We start from the raw sequence: 20,304 nt of genomic DNA, 5'->3' as shown, positions 1-20,304 counted from the left end.
TGGCCGCTGCTCTTGTTTCCCCTTAAGCCGGGTTGCTGCTGGTGACGGACCAGCTCCTCTGCGGCGTGCGATGGCCGCTGTCATGGAGGCGCTGGTGTTGGCGCGGTCCTTCCACCGTGCTCCCCGCTGCCTGGGGAGGCCGCTCCGGCGCGGGGCGGGCGGCGCGACGTACGGGCCGCTGCGGTGGGGGGCCAGCCGCGGGGCCGGGGACAGCGAGGTAGCCGCGTTGTTGCTCGGGGTGGGCGGCCGCTTCCACGGTCTTCGTAAGCTTGTTCCTGCCGCTTGCCGGCCTGGGGTCTGGGGTGGGTGGCAGCTACGGAGACCGGCGGGGCGGGGAGGGGAGGGGCGGGGCGCGGTGAGGAGCTGGTGCGGTTTTGCACAACTGGGATCCCTGGGCTCGTTCGCTCTTCAGAAACGCGAGTTTGATACTTTCCTTCTTACCTTGTGTGTGCTCCGTATTCTTAGAATCATAGAATCAGCGAGGTTAGAAAAAACCTTTAAGATCTCCCAGTCCAACCTTTAACCCCTGACCGCCAAGTCCACTACTAAACCATGTCACAAAGGGCCTTGTCTACATGTTTTTTGAACATGTTTATGGTTTATTTTCAGTCTAATGCTCTGTTCCTATTTTAAAGCGTAATTAGTAGTCTGTGTTGAAAAAAACTAGAAAATACCCTCATGATAATGCAGTTTATCTTACAAAGTTATTTTTTTCTTTTAACTTTCAAAAGGCTTTTCTCTGATCAAGATCTGAAATATAATTGATATTATAATTTATATACACTAGGGAGCATACAAACTTTTTTAAGTTAGGTTGACAGTGTTTATTAATGCATATCTTGTGATCCCATGCAGGTGCTTAGAAAAAGCCTTCAGAGGGGGCTTGTGCTTTCAACAGGGGCCTTCCTGGTTTATGAAGCTCACAAGCTGATTTCTGGCTTTGCTGAGGTTCATGCAAGCTTCAGAGGTAATATTTTTAACTTTTGAAGTACATAAGTTATTCTGATGTAAACTTTTTTTGGTTTTAGTGCCAGAATTATATAGGAAAATGGTTTAATGCTCTTGATTTTCTCCATTAAGACTGCACACAGTGTATTTGCATCATTTGCACCATTGAATTGCTTCAAGGTAGCCTTGTAGCAATTTAACAAGTGATTCTTTTCATATTTCACTGAAAGCAGATCTAGTAGCTCATACTGTCTAGCATATAATACATGCACAAGGTGTATACACCTAACTTGTAGCCCAAGCTTTAAGTAACGTATTGGGAAAGACATGACTCGATTAGGATTGCAGACCAAACCTTAATCTGTAGAAGTTCTATTTAATCTAGTCAAGCTACACTGAAATTCCATTTCAGTCAAAATTGGGAAATGTCTTGTTTTTTTTGTCACACTGAAAAAAAAGGAAGAAAAGCCTTTTTTTATCTACCACAATAAAGTACAGAACAAGTGATAAAATATCCTTTTCAAGATCTGAATAAAAGCAGTCCCACTACTGAAAGAAAAGTAACATCTTAAAAGGGAATATTGTTGCAGACTTAGAAGTTGCTTATCACATGGTAAATTAAGGGGGTTTGAGAGTAAACCTAACTGAATGGGGAATGAGCCTAAATGAAACATACATTTACTGTGTAGATCAGAAAGTAGTCAGTTCAGCTAACTTGTTTCTTTGTGTCTCAAAGAGAGGAAGGTCTTAGAAGCTTACACAAAAATTCATACAATGTACTTTTGAATAGATAAGGAACTGTTTAATTTGCTGCAACAGGTGGAGATTCAGTGAATAGATTTAAGGTAACTATTTGGTATACAAATAAGAAAATTTCCCATAAGGAAGATAAAGAACAGTACTTAGTTGCTTCTGGTCTGTTTAGTGGTCTCATTTGAATCAAGCAACATCGCCAAAAAAAAAAAAAAGCAGTGTTAGTGGGCTTTCTACAAGACAAGTAGTAGATATTGTGAAAATAAGGCTGAAAAAGAAATACCTGAAAAATACTCTTAAAGAAATATAAGTCTAACAATTTATATAAAACCTCTGGTGGGAAAGGTGTTCAGAAGTTTGAGTTCTGAGCATTTAGTAATTAGATATGTTAGTAGTACACAGGGAGACTAAGCAAGCAAACGTAACGGTTTGCTGAACTGAACTGGAGATGTACCATGAAGCTCATCTTGGATGCTAAAATCCAAAGTCCATGTAGACTGTTGCCTTATCTTATCTTTGAAATGGTTAATGGAAAGCATTTAGAAGTGTCAGGGTTAAAAATTATCCAGAACGCTTGCCTGATCTTCAGTGATTTATATTCTAGGATCTTTCTAAGCTGAAGAGAAGACTTTTGTGTTTAGTAGCCTTCAATGCTGGGTTGTTTTTTTTTCTCTTCTGTAAGAAAACCTGCTGCTGTGAAACATGACTACCATATTCAGTAGATAACTTGAAAAAAGAAAGCTTATAAACACTTTTTTTTCTAGGGGGGTGGGGGGAAGAACTTATGTTTTCACTAAGAACTTTGATCACGGACCCAAGAGTAGTATTAAAGAGATGATAAGCATAGTTGAAAGTTCTGTAAGAAATTAGAGAAGGCTTTTGACTTAAATGGTAATTTTTCCATGTTTTAATGTTGGTGGCAGAACAGTAAACTCAGAGTTTGATCATCTCCTGTACAGTTAAATACTTTAATAGAATTATCTACCTGCTTCCTTTGGGGTATTTTTTCTCCTAATTCTGTCTGTTTTCATTGTAGAATCCTGTATTTTCTGGTGTTTGATATTTCCATTTCTGGAATGCTGTTTTATGTACTATATACGTAGGATATTTACTTATATATTACTGTCTGTTTCCACTGTTGTGGAAATTGTACTTTCCCATCTCTGTTTTGAAGCATTTTTAGAAAAAGATGTAAAGTATCCTAAGAAAAATGGGTACTTGCTTCATAAATTGACACTCTAGAAAGCTGATTCTGATTTTCAGAATTATTTTTGCTTTTAGTGTATTGAATATGTGGTGGACTTCACTCACAAAACCTTTGAGCGATGTTTCAGTTTGGCTTGTTGAACAAGTTAATGGGACCCACTCAATCTGCAGTCAGATTCTAGCAAAACTATGGAATGATACTGAGAATGAAAAAAACAATCCAAAGCTCTGTTGCTGAAAGCTGCTCTGTAGCCTCATGAGAGGCAGGTATTCAGCACTGTTTCTCTTCCTAGTTGCTCACTGAAAATGTAGTTTATTCAATCCACCTGTGCATGTAAGCTGTTTGGAATGGTGGCCTGAAAAGGAACTACATCCTTATGTTTTAGCTAGGTTGTCTTGCTCTAAAATGTTTTGTTTGTTATAATGTTCTAATTACATGTAATTTGTTCTTCTGTTTCCACAATTGCAATTCTTTCTTAAGTGGAAGAAGTTATAGAGCAAGCAGACTACCTGTATGGGAGCGGAGAAACGGAAAAGCTGTATCGGTTGCTGGTTCAGCATAAAAATAGGTACTTTATTGCATTGAGACATTACTGTGACTTCTTTTCTGCACTCTTCTATATCAGTTTTTTTCATCTCATGTTCTCATTGTGGTATGCTGGAGAACCTTGCTTTCACCCTTATGTAAATAGGAAAAAAGGACTCTTGATCTTTTTCCTCCTAATGGAAAAATGAATGAAATGAGGACTGGTAGCTATAGGTGGTGGGAGTCAACACTCAAGTTTTCAGTCCTTTGAAGGAGGATTTCTTTCTTGCTTGATTTGTTACGCTAAGAATTCTTTAAATTCTAGTGTGGGGGGGGAAAAAAACAACAACAAAACCTCACAATGTGCCTACACATTACTAAATGATCAAAGTACCTAGAATTCAGCTATTAAAGATTTCAAGTCACTGTTACCTTTTTCATTGCTGACCAGCTGTTTTTCTGCTTTCATTTGTCTCATGTCAGTATTTGAGACTGCACAAAAAAAGCTCCTTCCTCATGTAGTTATGCCTTAGCTGCACAGAGCATTACTGATAAGTGAATTGGGACAAGCTGTTCAAGGAGAAGGCAAAAAATGTAAAGTCCATTCCTTTGGAGGACACAAGGCATCTCTAGAACATTTCTAGAGGGAATCAACTGTTCGGTTTTCAGTTTTTTCCCACTGCCCCTTCTTGCTGAGGCACAAGTATAAAGCCTGGGAAGTTAAATGAAGATCCTAACCTGTAAGGGTCACTGTGTCATAAGCAAGGTGTAAGCTTGTTGCTAGGTGTATAACAATACTAATTATTCTGTGAGGAGTAATGATTCCATTAGCAGTACTTAGCATTTTTGTGACTTGGGTGAAAAATGAATCGGCTGTTTCTGTTACTGTGTGTTAAATAGTGCAGGCAGGACTGCTGCACCCTGAGCAGTGACCCAGTCTTACTCCATAGAAGAAAACTGGTGTTTGTTGTTGCTCTGAGTTTAACAATAACTCATGTATGCTTTTTAATATTTTTGGTTTGAGTTTTAGCACTGGATAAGAAGCTCTGAAAAACTTTCTAAATATTAATGTCTCTATTAAAATAGTAAGCCAAAATTCAAATGGTAGTTAGCTGAACATAGAGTGCAAGCAGTGTTTCAAAACAGTGTGTTAACAAGATAATAAAACCTAAAATCCCTTTGGCTATAACATACCACACACCATTTTATAGAGTTACATACATAAAGGTACAGCTTTATGTGGTAGTGGCATGGCTAATCTGTTTTTTCACTGTTGTTCTAGGAAGAATTTATTATTTACATACAATTATAAGAGAAAAGATACATAATGTTTTTAACGTTCCTAGTAAACATTAATACCAAATCAGTGGGATGCTGGAAAAAATACTGTCTAGCTAAGAACCAAGTAGTGCTTGTTTTCCTTCTGGTGTTTTCAGTGGTACTGTTGGGGGTTTTCTTAACTGCATCTTTTTTGAGAAAACAAAGCCCTTTCCTACAGAGATGTATGCTTCACAGACCAGAATGGTAGAGCAAAGGTATCATCAGAGTCCATAATGGAGGGCTTCCGTTGTTGTTTGTTACCTTGTGGTTGTACATGGCATATACACTGTTGTCTTATCACCCACTTAGGGTACCTATTGAAAAGCTGGTTTAAGACCCTTGATTGTTTAATTTCCATGATTGCTGTAATATGTTAAGTGTTTCTGTTCATAACTAGTGATGACACAGAGTTGTTATGGCGGCTGGCACGGGCATCACGAGACCTAGCTCAGCTCAGCAGTACTTCTGCAGAGGAGAAGAAACAACTGGCGTATGGAGCCCTTGAGTATGCAAAAAGGGCACTTGAAAAAAATGAATCAAATTCCGCAGCGCACAAGGTGAACCAAGCAAAATAACTCATGTCTTGTTCTTTGATTTCCAGCCAGTGGAAGCCTGAATAATTGTGCTGTTACAGCAGACTCTTTAACTTCTCAGTTGAGAATGAATGAGTGAGACTTCTAATTCCCCCTGTTTTGGAAGACCATAGTTCAGACTTTTGCAGCTAAATTGCCTCCGTACAGGAAACGGGAACTGGTTAAGTATGTGCAGGACCACGAAAGAGGTGACCAGTGAGGCTGATTACAGCTGATGCAATTAGCTCATCCTTCTCTTACGTAGACTCAATAATGTTTCACATGCCCCATGTTTCGTATGCTGTTTCTAAGCACACCAGTAGCTCTATAGAGTTTCACTGGAAATTGCTTGTTGTCATCAGTGGTGGCAGCAGCTGTTCCATTTTGTTGTTTTTTTTAATTTACTACTAATAGCCATAGTGCTGTATTAAATGTTTTATTTTTGTTCTTTGAATTACAGTGGTATGGAATCTGCCTCAGTGATGTTGGAGATTTTGAAGGCATTAAGACTAAAATTGGAAATGCCTTTGTTATCAAAGAGCACTTCCAGGTAATGTAAACAGTGTTTTGCATACGACAGTATTCACATGTCCAGTATGTAGACTGCATGACAGTTGTGAGCTATTTTTTGGCAAATGTACTGTTCAAATCTGCTGGTGACACTTTGGTTTTGTAACAGTCCTGAATGCCCCACCAGCCTCCGAGGAGGACAGATTTATCTCCTGCAGTAAACTAAGCCCATAGAAGGGAGTCTTGAAATAGCTGACGTGCTTTTGGCACCTCGTAGGGCTAGATAAAACGTATCTGTGATATTGAGAAATGGATGTGTGGCTCTGTTTTTAACTGTGGATTGTGTAGCAGTAAAGGAAAGTCCTGGAGAAGATAAAGGACTACAAATACCACCAGAAATGATATAAAAATCTGAATATGCCAAGTCTCATGTGAAGTGAAATTCTTAATGACCTGCTACTAAACAGAAGTGCTTAGAAATCTGTCAGTGTCTTCAGTTCCTTGGAGCCCATTTAGTTGTGCACTGAATAAATATCATATTGCCTTGAAATTCTACACACTGTTAATCTGGTTTAATTAAGTCTACTTCTTAAATGTGTTTTAATCCAAATATGGCAAAACAACTTTTTACATCTTGTATATTTCCCCCCCCTCACTAGAAAGCCATCGAACTGAATCCAAAGGATGCTACAACAATTCACCTTATAGGCATTTGGTAAGGCATATTTTCAAACAAAAGCTGGCATTTTGCTTTGCCACATGCTACAATATAAAATGTCTTATATGAATTGCAGAAATGGTTGGAATAATTCAGTGGCTTGTAATTAGTTGATGCAGACATGAAAACCTATTGAACGGATATAGGATGTCAAGCCTTGAAAAAGTCTGGCTGTTAAGGCATATGCTGCCCAAACAGATGAAAATAATTGCTTATCCTATTATTTTGTTTTACTGTATGGAACTATTAAAAACACATTTTGCAGATGTCTGCTATGGAAACATACTTACATCAGCGGTTGCAAGTACTACTAATTTTGTTCTGTTGGTGTGAATGGAAACAAAACACTGAGATTATGCCGCATTTCGGTGCTGGCAGCAACTTAACACAATCTGTGTATAGCAAAAAGCTATCAAAAGCAAGATGTGTTCCTAAAAGACTTACGGGTTGGGTTTTTTTTGTCATGCTGTATTTGGTACTGTATTTTTAAAGTTATCTTTAAGTAAAGGCAGCTTATAAATGCATATACGTTAACAAAAATCTCTGAAATTGAGCTTGCTGCTCAGTGAAACTGTTACTGAGCATTACTGTTACACAGCAGGTGAGGGGCCTAGAAACACACCTTTCCAGACAAACCAGGGCATTCTGTGGAAGCACTATCACACACCTTTGTGTGATAGTGAGAGATTCCAGGCAGCATTTCTGGTTATTTGTGTGAAAGAGCCAAAGCTGCTATGTTGTTTTAAAGGCAATCTCTAGTCTAAGATTGAGAGATTGAAAATAAAAAAATCAAATGTAGCTTAAAAAATATACTGAGTATTTTTGAATATCAGAGTGAACTACAGTTTATTACTCCAGCAGTTATTAGTTTACAAACAGACTTTGTTTTTGCAGCATCCACCACTCATTCCCATGACTTAACTACTGCAGTAGTCTAAATTTTTAAACAGAAGCATATGCTACCAATTGAATGACCCTCAAGCTCAGTTCTGAGATAGGAAGCTTGTTGTGGGAAGTACTTAAGGTACTGTTCCTAGGGAAAACTAGGAAAGGTGATCAGAAATCATTTAAGGGATAATTCTGCCCCTATTCCTATACTGTATACTCATGGCATCCCAGAGCATCTTCATTTGAAACTGGAATTTCATATAAGCCAGTTCTTGAGTACTTTTTGCCTTTTCTTCGTAGTCTATCCTGCATTGAACCATTTTTATTTCAACTTGGAATGTTTATTTATTCTATGCTTCACCCCCTCTCCTCCAAACACGTCTATAATGTCATTTATTGACGTTTCACCTTTCACCTTCTCTAGAGCGCTCTATTTTGCACAGAGAATAATATTTTTATACTCGGTGGGTGGGTGTGTGTGTGTGTGTGTGTAATAAAGTGAATAGAGTTGTCTAATGCTTACACCTGGAATGTTGTATGTGTTTGAAGTACCTAACAAATGTTTAATCCTTTCAACATCTCTGAAATAGGCAACTGATTACCTTTGCTATTTTGTAGATAGTACAACAGCATAGAATGGCCTAGCCTAGAACACAGTAGTTTGATTCTTGGATTTATTCTCATTCTTGTAGATCAGAGTCTTTCAGGGACATACTGCAGATCTGCTTTATAGTAATAATTGAGAAAAACAAGGTAGTGCTGAGGTAAGGCAATGGCATTACTCAGTTGCACCCTGTTTTTGAAAATACATTAGAACAGTATCAAATACACATAAATGGTTAAAATCATTCAAGTTCAAAAAGCTGTCTCATGGTTAATAACTGCCTCCAGTTTGTCCAATGTAATAGCAGTACCCAGTAAAAGACACACCAATGCTTCTTCAGCAGAGCTATGCAGCAATATCAGACATCTTGCTGGTTTGTTATACAGTTGTAAGAACTTGCTTACAGAACTTGTGGTATGGAGTTGTGATTCATGGAAATAAAAATTATGACATCCAAGGTATGAGAATTTTACTTGAAAATGAGAAAAAAATGTGAAGGGTATACACAAATGTTTCCTTTTGCTCCAGGTGTTACACCTTTGCTGAAATGCCATGGTACCAAAGAAAAATAGCTGCAACACTATTTGCCTCACCACCAACCTCCACATTTCAAGAGGTACAATAAAAAAATGTTTCACATATTCCCCCCTCAAAGCTGCTGATGCACTTCTACTAATTTTCCTGACAAAGCTGACCTCTGTTTATGGAATAAGCATGGACTTACGATTTTAGAACTGCAATTAATAAAATGGGACTATAACAGGAGAGTGAGGGATATCTAAAAACATAACAATTATTTGGGTTTTTTTTCCAGCTGTAGCACACGCAGAATAGTGAACATTATTTATGTAGTTTGTGCAGCAGGAAATAAGCTATGTGTAACTTATATTTACTATTGTGATGTACTGCAAGTAACTGTCTGTACTAGTTCTGGTGCTGATGATTTCTTTGGTGGTTATACCATGTACTTAATTGATAGGACTATGAGGACTTTTCTCTTTACATGCAAAAAGCAACAGCTTGCTTTGTTACTTACCACAAACACAATTTCTCATCCTCTGGCTACACATGGTATGGGGATTTTTCAGTCAAAAGTATTTTTGTGTCTTTGCTATGCAAATTGCTGCCATCACATACCCTAGAACATATTGTCCAGACATATATCTTCTAGGGTGTCTAACACAGTGTGCTTGTACTAGAAACCAGAAAATTGAACTGGTAATAGGAAAGTTTGCTGCAGCTGTTAGTCTCTGTTTTGATCAGCCAATATCTATCCCGCTGTGTTTTGCTCTTTTAAGGTGGGGAGGCAGGAGTCACTAGGAAGTAACTGCAGAAGGCTCTTGCTGTTACACAAAAAGCAATTTAAGCTCTAATTGAAAAAGAAGTAAAACTTTTTAATGGAATGTCAAGCTTTTAAATTTTTTCTGACAGTCATTCTCAGAAGAATGGAAACTGTCAGCCAAGATTTCCAATAGTACAAAATTATGCCAGTCCCAACATCGAATTCTGTAGTGCTTAAATTGGCTGAAGCAGCAAAGTTGTAGTTGAGAGCTGTAGTTCAGCCATGCTGGTAAGACTTCTACAGTTTCAGTAAAGTCTGTTTTATAGATACACTTCTACACTCAAGCTCTCTGTCAGTGTTTTCCCTCTGGCTGGTAACATCAGGAAGAGGTAGGAATGGACTGAGATTTCTGATGTGCAGGATGGGAAACTAATTGAAAAATGAGTGTGGATTTAGTAAAGGTATATCCTCATACAAGAGGGTACTAACTGATGCTTTGTAGGAGTTGTCAACATTTATGACCTGAATAATAAGATTTTTCATCTGTTAAATTTACACATGAGAACTGGCTGCAGGAAACTGCAGTTATGCTACATGGGAAAAATAAAATTATTTTGACAAGTTGAAGACAGAAAAACACAATCCAATTTGCTAGGTACTGTGTTTACACACAGAGTACCGAATAAGAGTTACTGTGTTTCTGGAGGAAGTAGCAGGGGAGTAGTTGGGCAAGTACTAGTTCTGTTGAAACTTCAAATCTGATTGTACATTGAATGAGAACCCTCAGTGGTTTACTGAATTAATAAAAGTGAGATCACGGACAGGAAGTCCTTCAGCTATGTTCAGCATGTGCATAAGGCTTTAGTTTGATACTGTGTTTTGTTCTCCATTTTAAAAATGGCCACCGTATTTTTTGCAGGCTCTTCGTTACTTCCACATGGCAGAGGAAGGTAATACTTCCAGCTTTTCTGGACAGGATAGTATCTTTTATAAATGATGACTTGCAATAAACCTCTAGCTTTTGGTATTACCTTAATAGACTTGCTCTCAAAATTTACTTCCAGAACAACTCTGTATGTTTTGAATCCTGACCTCAGATCCAGCAGCAGAGAAGCGCTGTGCTATAAGTATGCACAGTAGTCAAGATTATTAGTCTTTAATAATGATTGATAGCCAAATCATGCTTTATAAAATGCTCCTTAAAAAAGTTAAATGTGGGTACATTATTTTTAAGCTTGCTTTCTGTGCAGCAAAAGCCAAGCTAACACCTGCATATATATGGTCTAAAGCTGGGAAATGTGCCCTGATTTCCTGGCCTCTACTTGCTAAGGTGGTTGCAATGCCTGCTGTACCTACCAGACCCAGAAAAGTACAGAATCTGCAAAGTAGAGCTGTTATGCATTAAGATCCCTCCTTGTGAGGAACCGGGTTTCATTTAGCGTTATTAACAAGCTACTAGTTCATGTAACTCATGTATGAGACCAAAACCTGGGAAGTAGAAGTTTTACATTGGATTCCTTCTGATTCAAAGCCAAAATACTGTTCATCTTTTTGAAAGTAAGTATCAATGATGTGACAACGTGCTTCTCACTCTCATGTAAAGCTTTTCTCCTGTCTCTGCACAGCTGACCCAAATTTTTACAGCAAAAATTTGCTCTTTTTGGGGAAGACTTACCTGAAGTTAAACAATAAAAAGATGGCTCTTCTGTGGCTAAGCAAAGCAAAGGAGTATCCTGCACACACAGAAGAGGACAAACAGGTAGGAAATGAAGAACTGCAGTAGTACAGTCTTATATTGTAACTGGCAATCTGTGACATCATGGCAGTGGAATGGTTTATAAAGGTCACTCAGAGTAAATTGTAGTTAAGCACCTATAATCCAGGATCACATCTAGACACCAAAAAATTCTAGTACGTTGGTAACAACCTCTGACCACAATGGTTGGAAATACTTTGTTTATAACAAAGAACAGTTATTCTTTTTTCTTCATGATGTTTTTGTGGCTAACATTAACCCATCCTTAACTGTGGTGCTGAAGTTAAGGCAGGCACTTGAGCTAACCTGTGTCTAGGTGAGCACATACTCACCTTTCATATGTCTAGAACTGGAAAGGTAGAAATCACTGTTTTTGAAGAGCTGAAAAGCACATGAACAGAAGGATGGATGCAGCAAAACCCTGTTACATCCTTTAACACTGCAGGCCCAATTGAGACAAATGGATGTATTTTATCTTTTGACAGGAAATCTCCATGCTAGGGGATATGAGGCTCAGTTACCCTTTGAACTGGTCCTGGTTCAGAGGGGAAGACATCTGCTTCCTCCCTGAACACATAGAGAGTGGTTCTAGGAGGGGTAACCAATTATATAGACTTAATACTGCATTCAGTATAAAGCACAGCAATTGCATTACCTTTCATACACAATCCTGTTACCATCAGGACTAACAAAGACTGATTTACAGTTGGTTTGTTTTGTTTTTTTTTTTTACAGTTGATTGACCTCTAATTTATTTTGCATTAAGCTTAAGTGTGAGATGTTTTAACTGTTACAGAAAACATCTAAAATGCATAGTGACATTCTGAATGTCTTAACGGTAAGGAATACTTTGGTAGGATTTTGTACTTCAGAAAAAACATGACTGAAGTTTCCCTCTGTAGATTCTGTAGTAGGACTCAAAATATTTCTCCCAAAAGCGAGCTTCTTCAGTAACATCTTTCAGTAGAAATATTAGTAAAGGTTCCATTCCTCCACTGCTTTGCAAGATGTATAGGACTCTAATAGCCTAAAGGAGTGATGATCTCAGGAAGGTATGAAATTGATCAGTTCTTCTGCAGGTTACTAGTAGCTGGAGGCAGATATGAAACCAGCTGTCACAAAAGCTTGCCTTTAGATACCATGCAGGAGGAGTCAGGAAGGATTTTTGTGCAGTAGCCAAGTTGGGAAGCTGCTGTTACCTGCTGCCACTCTGCTTGGCCCCCAGTATGGACATCTATGACCTTTTCTCCCAAAAGGGTACAGAGAGAGGTGGTGCAGAATTTACTGGGAACTAAACCTGGTAGTCCAGTAAGAAGGAAACTGGCCTGTGCCAAGAAACTGGAATTCTTGTCTCTGCATTTGGCATAAGTAGGTTTTCTGAACATTTGTTACATCTGAGTATCTGCAGCGTCTGGCTGCCTGCACTGCTTGCTCTCTCAGGACCAGAAGTTTGTTGGGATTTTTTTTGTTTCTTAACATAGATGCTAGAGGTCATATTCATGTTTACCCAGAATCCCTAGGCAAAGGGGGCCTCAGAAACAGTCTTCTCACACTTCTTCAGCTGGTGCCGATTTTGAAAATGCTGGGTTGGTTGGTTATGGTCAGATACAGGACAATTTACTATATGCTACTATTGGACTACAGCAAATCAAAGCTAATCATCTGTATTCAACACAAATAAGCCCTTTACATATACTAAGTGAATTACGGTGAAGGCACTGACTTAAGTGGGTTTATGTTTCAAGCGTTGAACATCTTGAGCTACAGAAGAGAGATGACTACTTGCAGGAGGGTTGTGGATTTACTGAGCTGTGGTGAACCATCTGTGTGCTTGCACAGCAAGTTCTGCTAGAAGAGTACATAACTACCTGGCACTGGTTTGTTACAAGTATATTTCTTTCAGGTACAGAAAGAAGCTTTGGAGTTGCTTAATTCTATGTAACAAGACACAAGATGATGGGAATTCAGTGCCTCAGATTTGAGCAGAACAGGAAAAAGACCCCAACTACTACTGTGATTTACTGAAGCTGTTAATAAAAGTGTAGCCTAAACCTGCTGTCTCTAGCTTGTTTCAGGTAAACTGGCAATTAGATCTGTTTCATGTGATCCTGTCTGTTGATTCTCATAGGAATAAAGGGTATCATTGACACACAGCGTGTATATTGGAGAGGAGGGGCTGGGACATTAGAAGAGAACTACAATTTGGAGGCACAGAGATGATGACTTGTAGAGATTAAGTAAAACTTTCTTCTTGTTCTTGCTGCTTTTTTAGCAGGTTTCACCAGAAAACTAAATTAAATTTAGATATTCAGCACAGAAAGCATTTACAGACTTTCCAAACAATATGTTGCCATTACCCAAGAGAAGAGGACCAAATAATGACAAAATGGCAGGCAATCAAATATTCATGGTACTGCCAGTAGAATGCCTAAAGATCTAGAACAAACTGAATAGAAATACTTGGTGTTTGCTTTAATAGAGAAGAATACTGCAGTCTGTAGGAGGAAGATGAAGGGCTTAAATTGCTTAGATTAATAAACCAAGCTCATGCCAAGTCAGTAGTAAAAATGTGCCTTTTCTGATACAGAAAGCAGTATCTGCAGACAGAGGAAGGCTAATCCAGGTACTGAATTGAGTGTTTAGAGAAAAACAGCTGAGCTGCTTGCAGGAAGAAAAGAACAAACAGAACCCATGAACTACACAGTAGTTCCTTCAGGTAGTATTGCCTCTCTTATTCCTTCATCTGACCCCCAGTCTTTGATGCCTTCCCTCTCTTTGCTGTCTTCCTCCCTCCCCCTGAGCACAGCAGAATTGAGAGGAATGCAGAGAAAGTTACAGTGCAGTGTTACTGAAATTCCCAGAAAGTCTACGTTATCTGTACGCATATACACAAGTATATAAATAGTTGTGGGTTTCTTTGTTTTTTTTTTTTACCTGGAGAGCCATGCTTTCAGTCAGCTCTTTGAGACCAAGTCATAGATCATACGGCCATGTACAGAGGGCCACTGGGTTTGGGGTTTTTTCCTTCCTTTCTAACCCTTACCCACAGAAAAAAAATACTGCAGTTACGAGACAGCTAAAATACCAAAACAATAAAGCAACTACATGCTCGTGATGTGCTGTCTTTTTTTATTATTATTTTGCTCAACTTACTCACAGATTCACAAAATTCAGCAGTTGGTAGTGGGTCACCAAGTCAGTCATTAGTGCAAATTCGTAAAGTTCAGCTCTGTGACATTCACCCCTCTGAATGGTCTTTCACGCAAGCCACATGCTCTTCTGTTACCTGACCTTTGACTTTTGGTGGTTGTTTTTTTCTTTAAAGCTTCCTCCATTCTAACCAGCTTAAGTCATAATTTAAATGGATCTGCACTTCAAATTAATTTGATGCTATATTTATGAACATGGTTTTGCAGAAGACATTTGGTGTAGTATGAAAAACTCTCAAAAGTGGTGGAAATATCTGGAACTCTTCCAGAAAGTTCATGTAAGAGAGCAGTCTATTGGGCCCATTGTACTACCAGTGTTATCACAGCTATGTGCAGGTTAGCAGCTCCACAGCGAGCTGGGTGTGTAGAATACAAAGCCTCAAGAGAATCCAATGTGTAGAAAAATAAAGTTTTGGCAGAATTCAGTTGCTGCATTGGAAAGATACATGAGCTTTTCTGCATGTACACTTTTAACAGTTCAATATGATATGTTACAGAAGTGTTTTTAAGCATATTTAAAAAATCATTTTCATGTGTGTACAAAATTCTGTATAAGTTAAATGTAATGGAATTTACAGTTAATATTTAAAGCATAATACAAATGGTAATTTTAAACATTGTTTTACTCTATAATAAGGTAGCATAATTTGCTAAAAGTAGCATTTAATATCATTCACATGAATAAGGTGTTAAATTCAGGGGGGTTTTAAACACATATTTGTAGTTCAGCAAATGCCCTCAATGCCAATAAACCTAATTTTAAAATGCCTTTATACTGTTGTGCACTTAGGGCCAACTTGACCTACACAACAGGATGACAGGTTTTAGACATACTTAATTCAGGTTCATCTGAATTTCTGTAAGAAGTTAAGAAGAATAACAGTATTTAAGTATATTTTTACCTGTGCAGAGCTTATGTAACTTTCATTTTAGTTGGGTTTACTAGATCCAATAACTGAGGATGAACACAGAAAGCAGCAAAGTTCACATTACTTTTTATATACTCTTCTAGCTCAGTGTACATTAACATACTCTATAGAGAGTTGTACAAAGGACATCAGGAATTGAAAAAAACAAAACAAAAAAACAAACCAAAGCAACCTGTAAGACACCAGACCAAGGAGAGAATGTGTAGTATTTTCTCTTTTATTATTAGTTTTTCTTTGAAGATTACCTAACATCCTTGTGGTAATAACCCAAGGTAATATGTAAACAAATTTCAATGCTGCTCAAATGAATTAAAATATTCTGTTCAGCTCCTACAGTAAGTCAGAACAGTGGCACCAATTCCTTTCAACATTAAATCACATTCATCTTACTGTACATGACTTTGTGCAGTAAAGGCTTTACTCATGACCTTGGCTACATCAGTAGAGAGGGATATATCAGCTATTTACGTATTTAAAAAAATTAAACTGACAGAACATACTCTGTCATCTCAAATACCAGCAGCATCTTTCTACATATTTAGGATACGTTTGGCCTAAGCCTTTAACACCTTTTAGAACAGCCATGCAATAAAACAAACTTGGAGATGTTTCTTAAGAAAGAACACAGAGCAGTTTAAACATTTTTCTGAATAATAAAGCCAAGATAAAGCAAATCCAGGCCCTTTTAAATGGCTGCAACTTCTCATACACTTAAAGCTCTATAAAACTAGAGCCTATTCGTATATATATTTATACTTTTTATATATATTTTAAATAAGTCTCTTGTCTGCTTTCAAAATTTATGAGGGGTTTTTCTGGTCTTTTGGAAGGGCAATAAATAAAAGTAGAAAAGGCTGAACTGTTTTGCATATCTTTGTGGAAGAACAGAGAACACTTACACTTTTAGAGTTCCAGAAAGATCACTGTACAGAACAAAAAGCTTATATACAATTAAGTGTGCAATCTTAGTTGGCTGGGCCTTTTGTTATGCAAGATTTCCTTTTTGACTAGAAGCCACTTCTACTCTTGACCAAATCCCTCTGTTTCTTCAATGGCAAAGAGCAGCTTCTCCTTTAGTTGTTCATAGCTTTTATATGGTGGCAAATCCAAACGATTAAAACTGAGCAGAAAAAAAAACCAAAATGTTAAGTTTAGCTGAATGCCAGGTAGAACACTACAGAGCTTGACTGCTACAGTAGAAGTTAAAAATATTCTCATCTAACATTAGAAATGAAGAGACAGCAATCAGGGCAATCTCACTCCCCTCTCTGTGAGCAGTAAAACCAGAGAACTTTAAGAAACAAACTACTCTTAATCACACCATATAAAACCCGGAGCCTTTGAAGATTACAGACAGCCCCAGATACAGAGAATTATAACACTCCCAAAAGGAAATGTTCACCATTATAGAGGGATCCATCTCCAAATTCCAGCAACAACATGAAAAAGCTGAATTCTTCTTTCTGTACATGCCTAGATACAGCTTGGCACCTTTTTCCCCTCTAAACTTTGCCCTAAAAGGCCTCTGCCAAAATTCTGTTTCATTCCATGTCTTTCTCAAAGTTACCTCAGGCAAAGATGTTTAACTCCCACAAACACCACTTCAAAAAACAGCACTGGTGGAGGAAATGGTGAAAATGGAGGATTCCCTAAAGTAGTTTTTTTAACTACTAGGAAATTAGATAATTCCTAATTAAAATTATTAATTCTATTAATTAATCACCAATGTTATTAATAATTCTATTATCATTAGTATGATTAATATTGTTACAATGTTGCCATAGGAAGGTGTGTCTACTGCACACAGTATATAGGGGAAACTGATCTGGGTGCCTGTTGCACCAGTTTGGCAGAGGAATGACAAGCCGATAATAGCCTGCAGCCTGGCAGCAAAAACAACCTGCTGTCTTGACTAAGCATCCCTGTTCTGAACATCTGCTGTCATTTCTCTCATGCATTTTTCTCATCACATTTATCTTTTACAATTTTACTGTACAGTAAGTGTATCTAACAGCTGTAGATGTAATATCTACAGCTAATAATATGTAATATATCTAACACCAACTTGACTTTTGCCAGTTATTTAATACTCTCTAAAATAATTACAGAAATACCTCTCAGTTCTATGCAAGAAAAATTATATTTTTGATAAATCTAATACTAACAAACTGTGTACAGTGCAGCAGCAAGACTTAAGAATAGGGGAACTAGAAGAGTTTTCAATACCGGAATGTCAGAGCAATCAAAGAAAAGAAGCTGAAGATGGACGTAAGAGAACTGATTCAAATACATTTCATTTGATTTGGTCAATGCAAGACCAGAGGTGAGAAGCCACTTAAGGTACAGAAAGTTTATACGTATCAACTCACCAAGTGTGACTCCTTGGTAACCAGGTTTCCTTACCAACTTTTTCAATGCAGAATTTCTGAGGACCATTACTTCCTAGAAAAGATTTTCAAAAGTGTGATCACATAATGGTTTGGCTTGGAAAGGACCTTAAGATCATCTAGTTCCACCCCCCTGCCATGGCCAGGGATGCCTCACAGTCATACATTTGTGACATTAAGACACAACTCAGACACAGAGAGCTTATTATGTCCTACTCTATGTTACATGATAATGAACATTCTTCTCACAGAAATGATCTAACTTCTTAATAATTTATAAAAGTATTCATGGGATTTCCAATATAAAAAGCCTTTCTAGATCCAAGCTGATGTACATGAAGTTCCTGCTGTCTGCAAACTTGCAGCATGGTTCATTTGCAAATGGAACAGGTACAGTATAAAAGTTGAGGTCACCTTTTACTTACCCATAAGTTCAGCAAATCCACCCAAAGGTAATCGGCAAGTGCCAGTGACAAACTGCAGAAGTCTCATGCGAACCTCGTTGTCTGTTTCTTTTACAAACTAGGTACAGAAATTCAAATTACTTACTAAAAATCTTTAACATAGCTGGAGAAAACCAAAAATACCACGAAACTGCTTAAAAAGTGTAGTTCCATTTTAAAAGGCACCACCTTGAGAGCATTTATCTTTCCTTCTTTCAGCAAAATTGTGTGGAGGGACATTGATTTCAGATTATATGCACTATCTACTGTTAAAGTGTGAAGACTGGGAACAGCAAACAAGAACAATCTTTATCTACTGTATTCCACACTATAATATAAATCATGCCAATGATTATATGAAGGCTACTGCCATTTTGATTAAACACAGCAACAGATTAACCACAGGCTCTGGGTATTTCAGAAGTGAAGTATTCCCTACGTATGGCAGTCTCAATGACAGAAAACACCATCCGAAACAGCTGCACCACTATGGAAAGAAATTCACTGGGAAGTGAAAAGGAAAGCAAAGGGAGGTGGTGCACATTTCAGTAAGAGAGGAGGCATTGATACATCCAGGATTTTAGCTCAGAAAAACCTGGGTAACAAAATGAGTATTTTTGTTCTATGAATGTTAAAACCATATCCAAGTTACTAATTAAGATTCTTTCAGTGCAAAGCTTCTTAAAAACCAGATCATCAGATCTTACATTATTCTAACAATATAAATAATCTAGAAAATAACTGATTTACACCATTTTCTCATTGGAACTTTGTCTAAAATGATGACTTGCATCCCTAAAACGATGACTTATGACAAGACAGGAAGTGCGTAGCTGTGATTTCTCTTTAGGGAAATTCATAGAAACTGGAAGCCTGTATAGAATTTTTTGAGTTTTTTCCTGAAAATAATTCTTATCCAACTTCACTGAATTGTGAGTTATAATCAGTCAGTGCTAGACTGGGACAGCTAATATGATAATAATCATAAATAGTATATGGCATTTCAAATGTACAGGTGTACTACACAGAAGAATGCTTAAAAGGTAGATCACTGCTAAGAATACAAAAAACTTCCATCACTGTATAATCAATATAAAGGACAAGATTTAGAAAAATTATTCAGGACCCAGCCATCCAAGTGTAATGCAGGTATCCATCTGCCATTTCCCACCCTAAAGATTAACATACCTGCCAGAACCATATGATCTGCTTGCTATTCCTTGTATAATGACGATAAACAGTGTTCCTCTGCCAGTCTGCTAAATCTACTTCTTGCATACCACAGAGCATAACCTAGAAAAGAGAATGGTTACTTGACAACACACGTCTACATGCAGTAGTTAATTTTGTATCTTGTATAAGAGACTAACAAAAATGGAATTCCTTGCTCCCAGAAAAAGGGCTGAAAATTTTTAACTATACTCCACTTGTTAAGATTTTTCTTTATCCTAAGTTTACAGAACTTCCCCAAAATTGTTCATGTATTTAAGTGGTCTGAAAACCTGCATACCAGGACCTTTTTCTGGCTAATAATTCAACAATAAAAGGTAGTACCTTTCCCATAAAAAGAAATTTTATATTAAAGAGGATATTACCTTTCCCATTAAAACCTTGCCTCATATTTCAAGCTAATGATTGCTGCTACTGCTACTACTAGTACAAACTGCAAAGTATACATTTGCAAAAAATTCATTATGAGAGGTAATGAAAGCTGAAAGTGCTAAAGGCAAAGCCTCCTAGAAAACTGAGCAACAAAGATCAACGTACTTTCTCAGGAAAAAATCCCATTCAACTTAAGAAGGTTTCACAACACTGCTCATTCTATACAGAGAACCTTGGCAGGTCTCACAGAAGCCCTACAGACCCTTTTATCCCTGCTACAAATCACAACGCCAACAGTGAACAGAGGCCAGGCAGATTGTTAAGTAAACACGGTGCCTGCAAGCAATTCCTGTTATCAGCCCTTGAGTCACATATCAAGGATCTGCAAAATTCAGTTTCAAACCTTGTAGTTTCCTCCAACTTTCTGTCCTGGAGTGTAATAACTCTAGAACCTACCCTAGACTATGTATGTAAAACTAAGTGATCACTGTACACCAAAATCAACTTCCGTGACATCTGTTACAAGATAATTCTCCCCATCTACCACAGAGGGAGTAGTCTTCTATGACTAACAGATCCACCTGTGACCTCACAGGCTGATCTTTTGACATTTTGAGGGTGGTGAGGCACCGGAACAGGCTGCCCAGAGAA

At 37.8% G+C, this 20,304-nt stretch overlaps 2 protein-coding genes across 6 annotated transcripts in view; one reads left to right on the top strand and one right to left on the bottom strand.

The window, feature by feature from the left end:
• Window positions 1-50: 50 nt before the first annotated feature.
• RMDN1 (regulator of microtubule dynamics 1) lies at window positions 51-13,134 on the top strand. Its single transcript, XM_062641614.1, has 10 exons — window positions 51-217; window positions 856-967; window positions 3,389-3,476; window positions 5,151-5,310; window positions 5,786-5,875; window positions 6,495-6,550; window positions 8,574-8,661; window positions 10,247-10,277; window positions 10,953-11,086; window positions 12,987-13,134. The coding sequence occupies exons 1-10, from the start codon at window positions 71-73 to the stop codon at window positions 13,023-13,025; spliced, it is 945 nt and encodes a 314-aa protein (XP_062497598.1). The 5' UTR covers window positions 51-70; the 3' UTR covers window positions 13,026-13,134.
• A 1,058-nt stretch (window positions 13,135-14,192) lies between these two features.
• The window catches only part of WWP1 (WW domain containing E3 ubiquitin protein ligase 1), a 64,977-nt gene continuing 58,865 nt past the window's right edge, over window positions 14,193-20,304 (bottom strand). For all 5 annotated transcript variants that reach the window (XM_062641606.1, XM_062641601.1, XM_062641603.1 and 2 more), the window contains 4 exons: window positions 19,240-19,344; window positions 18,034-18,130; window positions 17,591-17,663; window positions 14,193-16,341 (listed from right to left, as the gene is read on the bottom strand). In XM_062641606.1, the coding sequence (XP_062497590.1) occupies window positions 16,242-16,341; window positions 17,591-17,663; window positions 18,034-18,130; window positions 19,240-19,344 (375 nt within the window). In that variant the 3' untranslated portion in view covers window positions 14,193-16,241. The remainder of the gene's footprint in view (window positions 16,342-17,590; window positions 17,664-18,033; window positions 18,131-19,239; window positions 19,345-20,304) is intronic.

Source organism: Pezoporus occidentalis, unplaced genomic scaffold, assembly GCF_034315485.1.
Source record: "Pezoporus occidentalis ecotype Australia unplaced genomic scaffold, CSIRO_AGI_Poc_V1 ctg69, whole genome shotgun sequence".
Lineage (NCBI taxonomy): Eukaryota > Metazoa > Chordata > Aves > Psittaciformes > Psittacidae > Pezoporus > Pezoporus occidentalis.
The sequence above is the reverse complement of the archived record's forward strand: the minus strand, read 5'-3'. Positions and strand labels throughout refer to the sequence as shown.

What these genes read in the sequence shown, in the direction of transcription:
- RMDN1 (XM_062641614.1), top strand. Translation starts at nt 71, where the DNA reads ATGGCCGCTGTCATGGAGGCGCTGGTGTTGGCGCGGTCCTTCCACCGT. An exon ending in GGTTCATGCAAGCTTCAGAG is followed by an intron (nt 968 to 3,388) that starts GTAATATTTTTA and finishes TTCTTTCTTAAG; the next exon opens with TGGAAGAAGTTATAGAGCAA. An exon ending in ATTCACCTTATAGGCATTTG is followed by an intron (nt 6,551 to 8,573) that starts GTAAGGCATATT and finishes CTTTTGCTCCAG; the next exon opens with GTGTTACACCTTTGCTGAAA.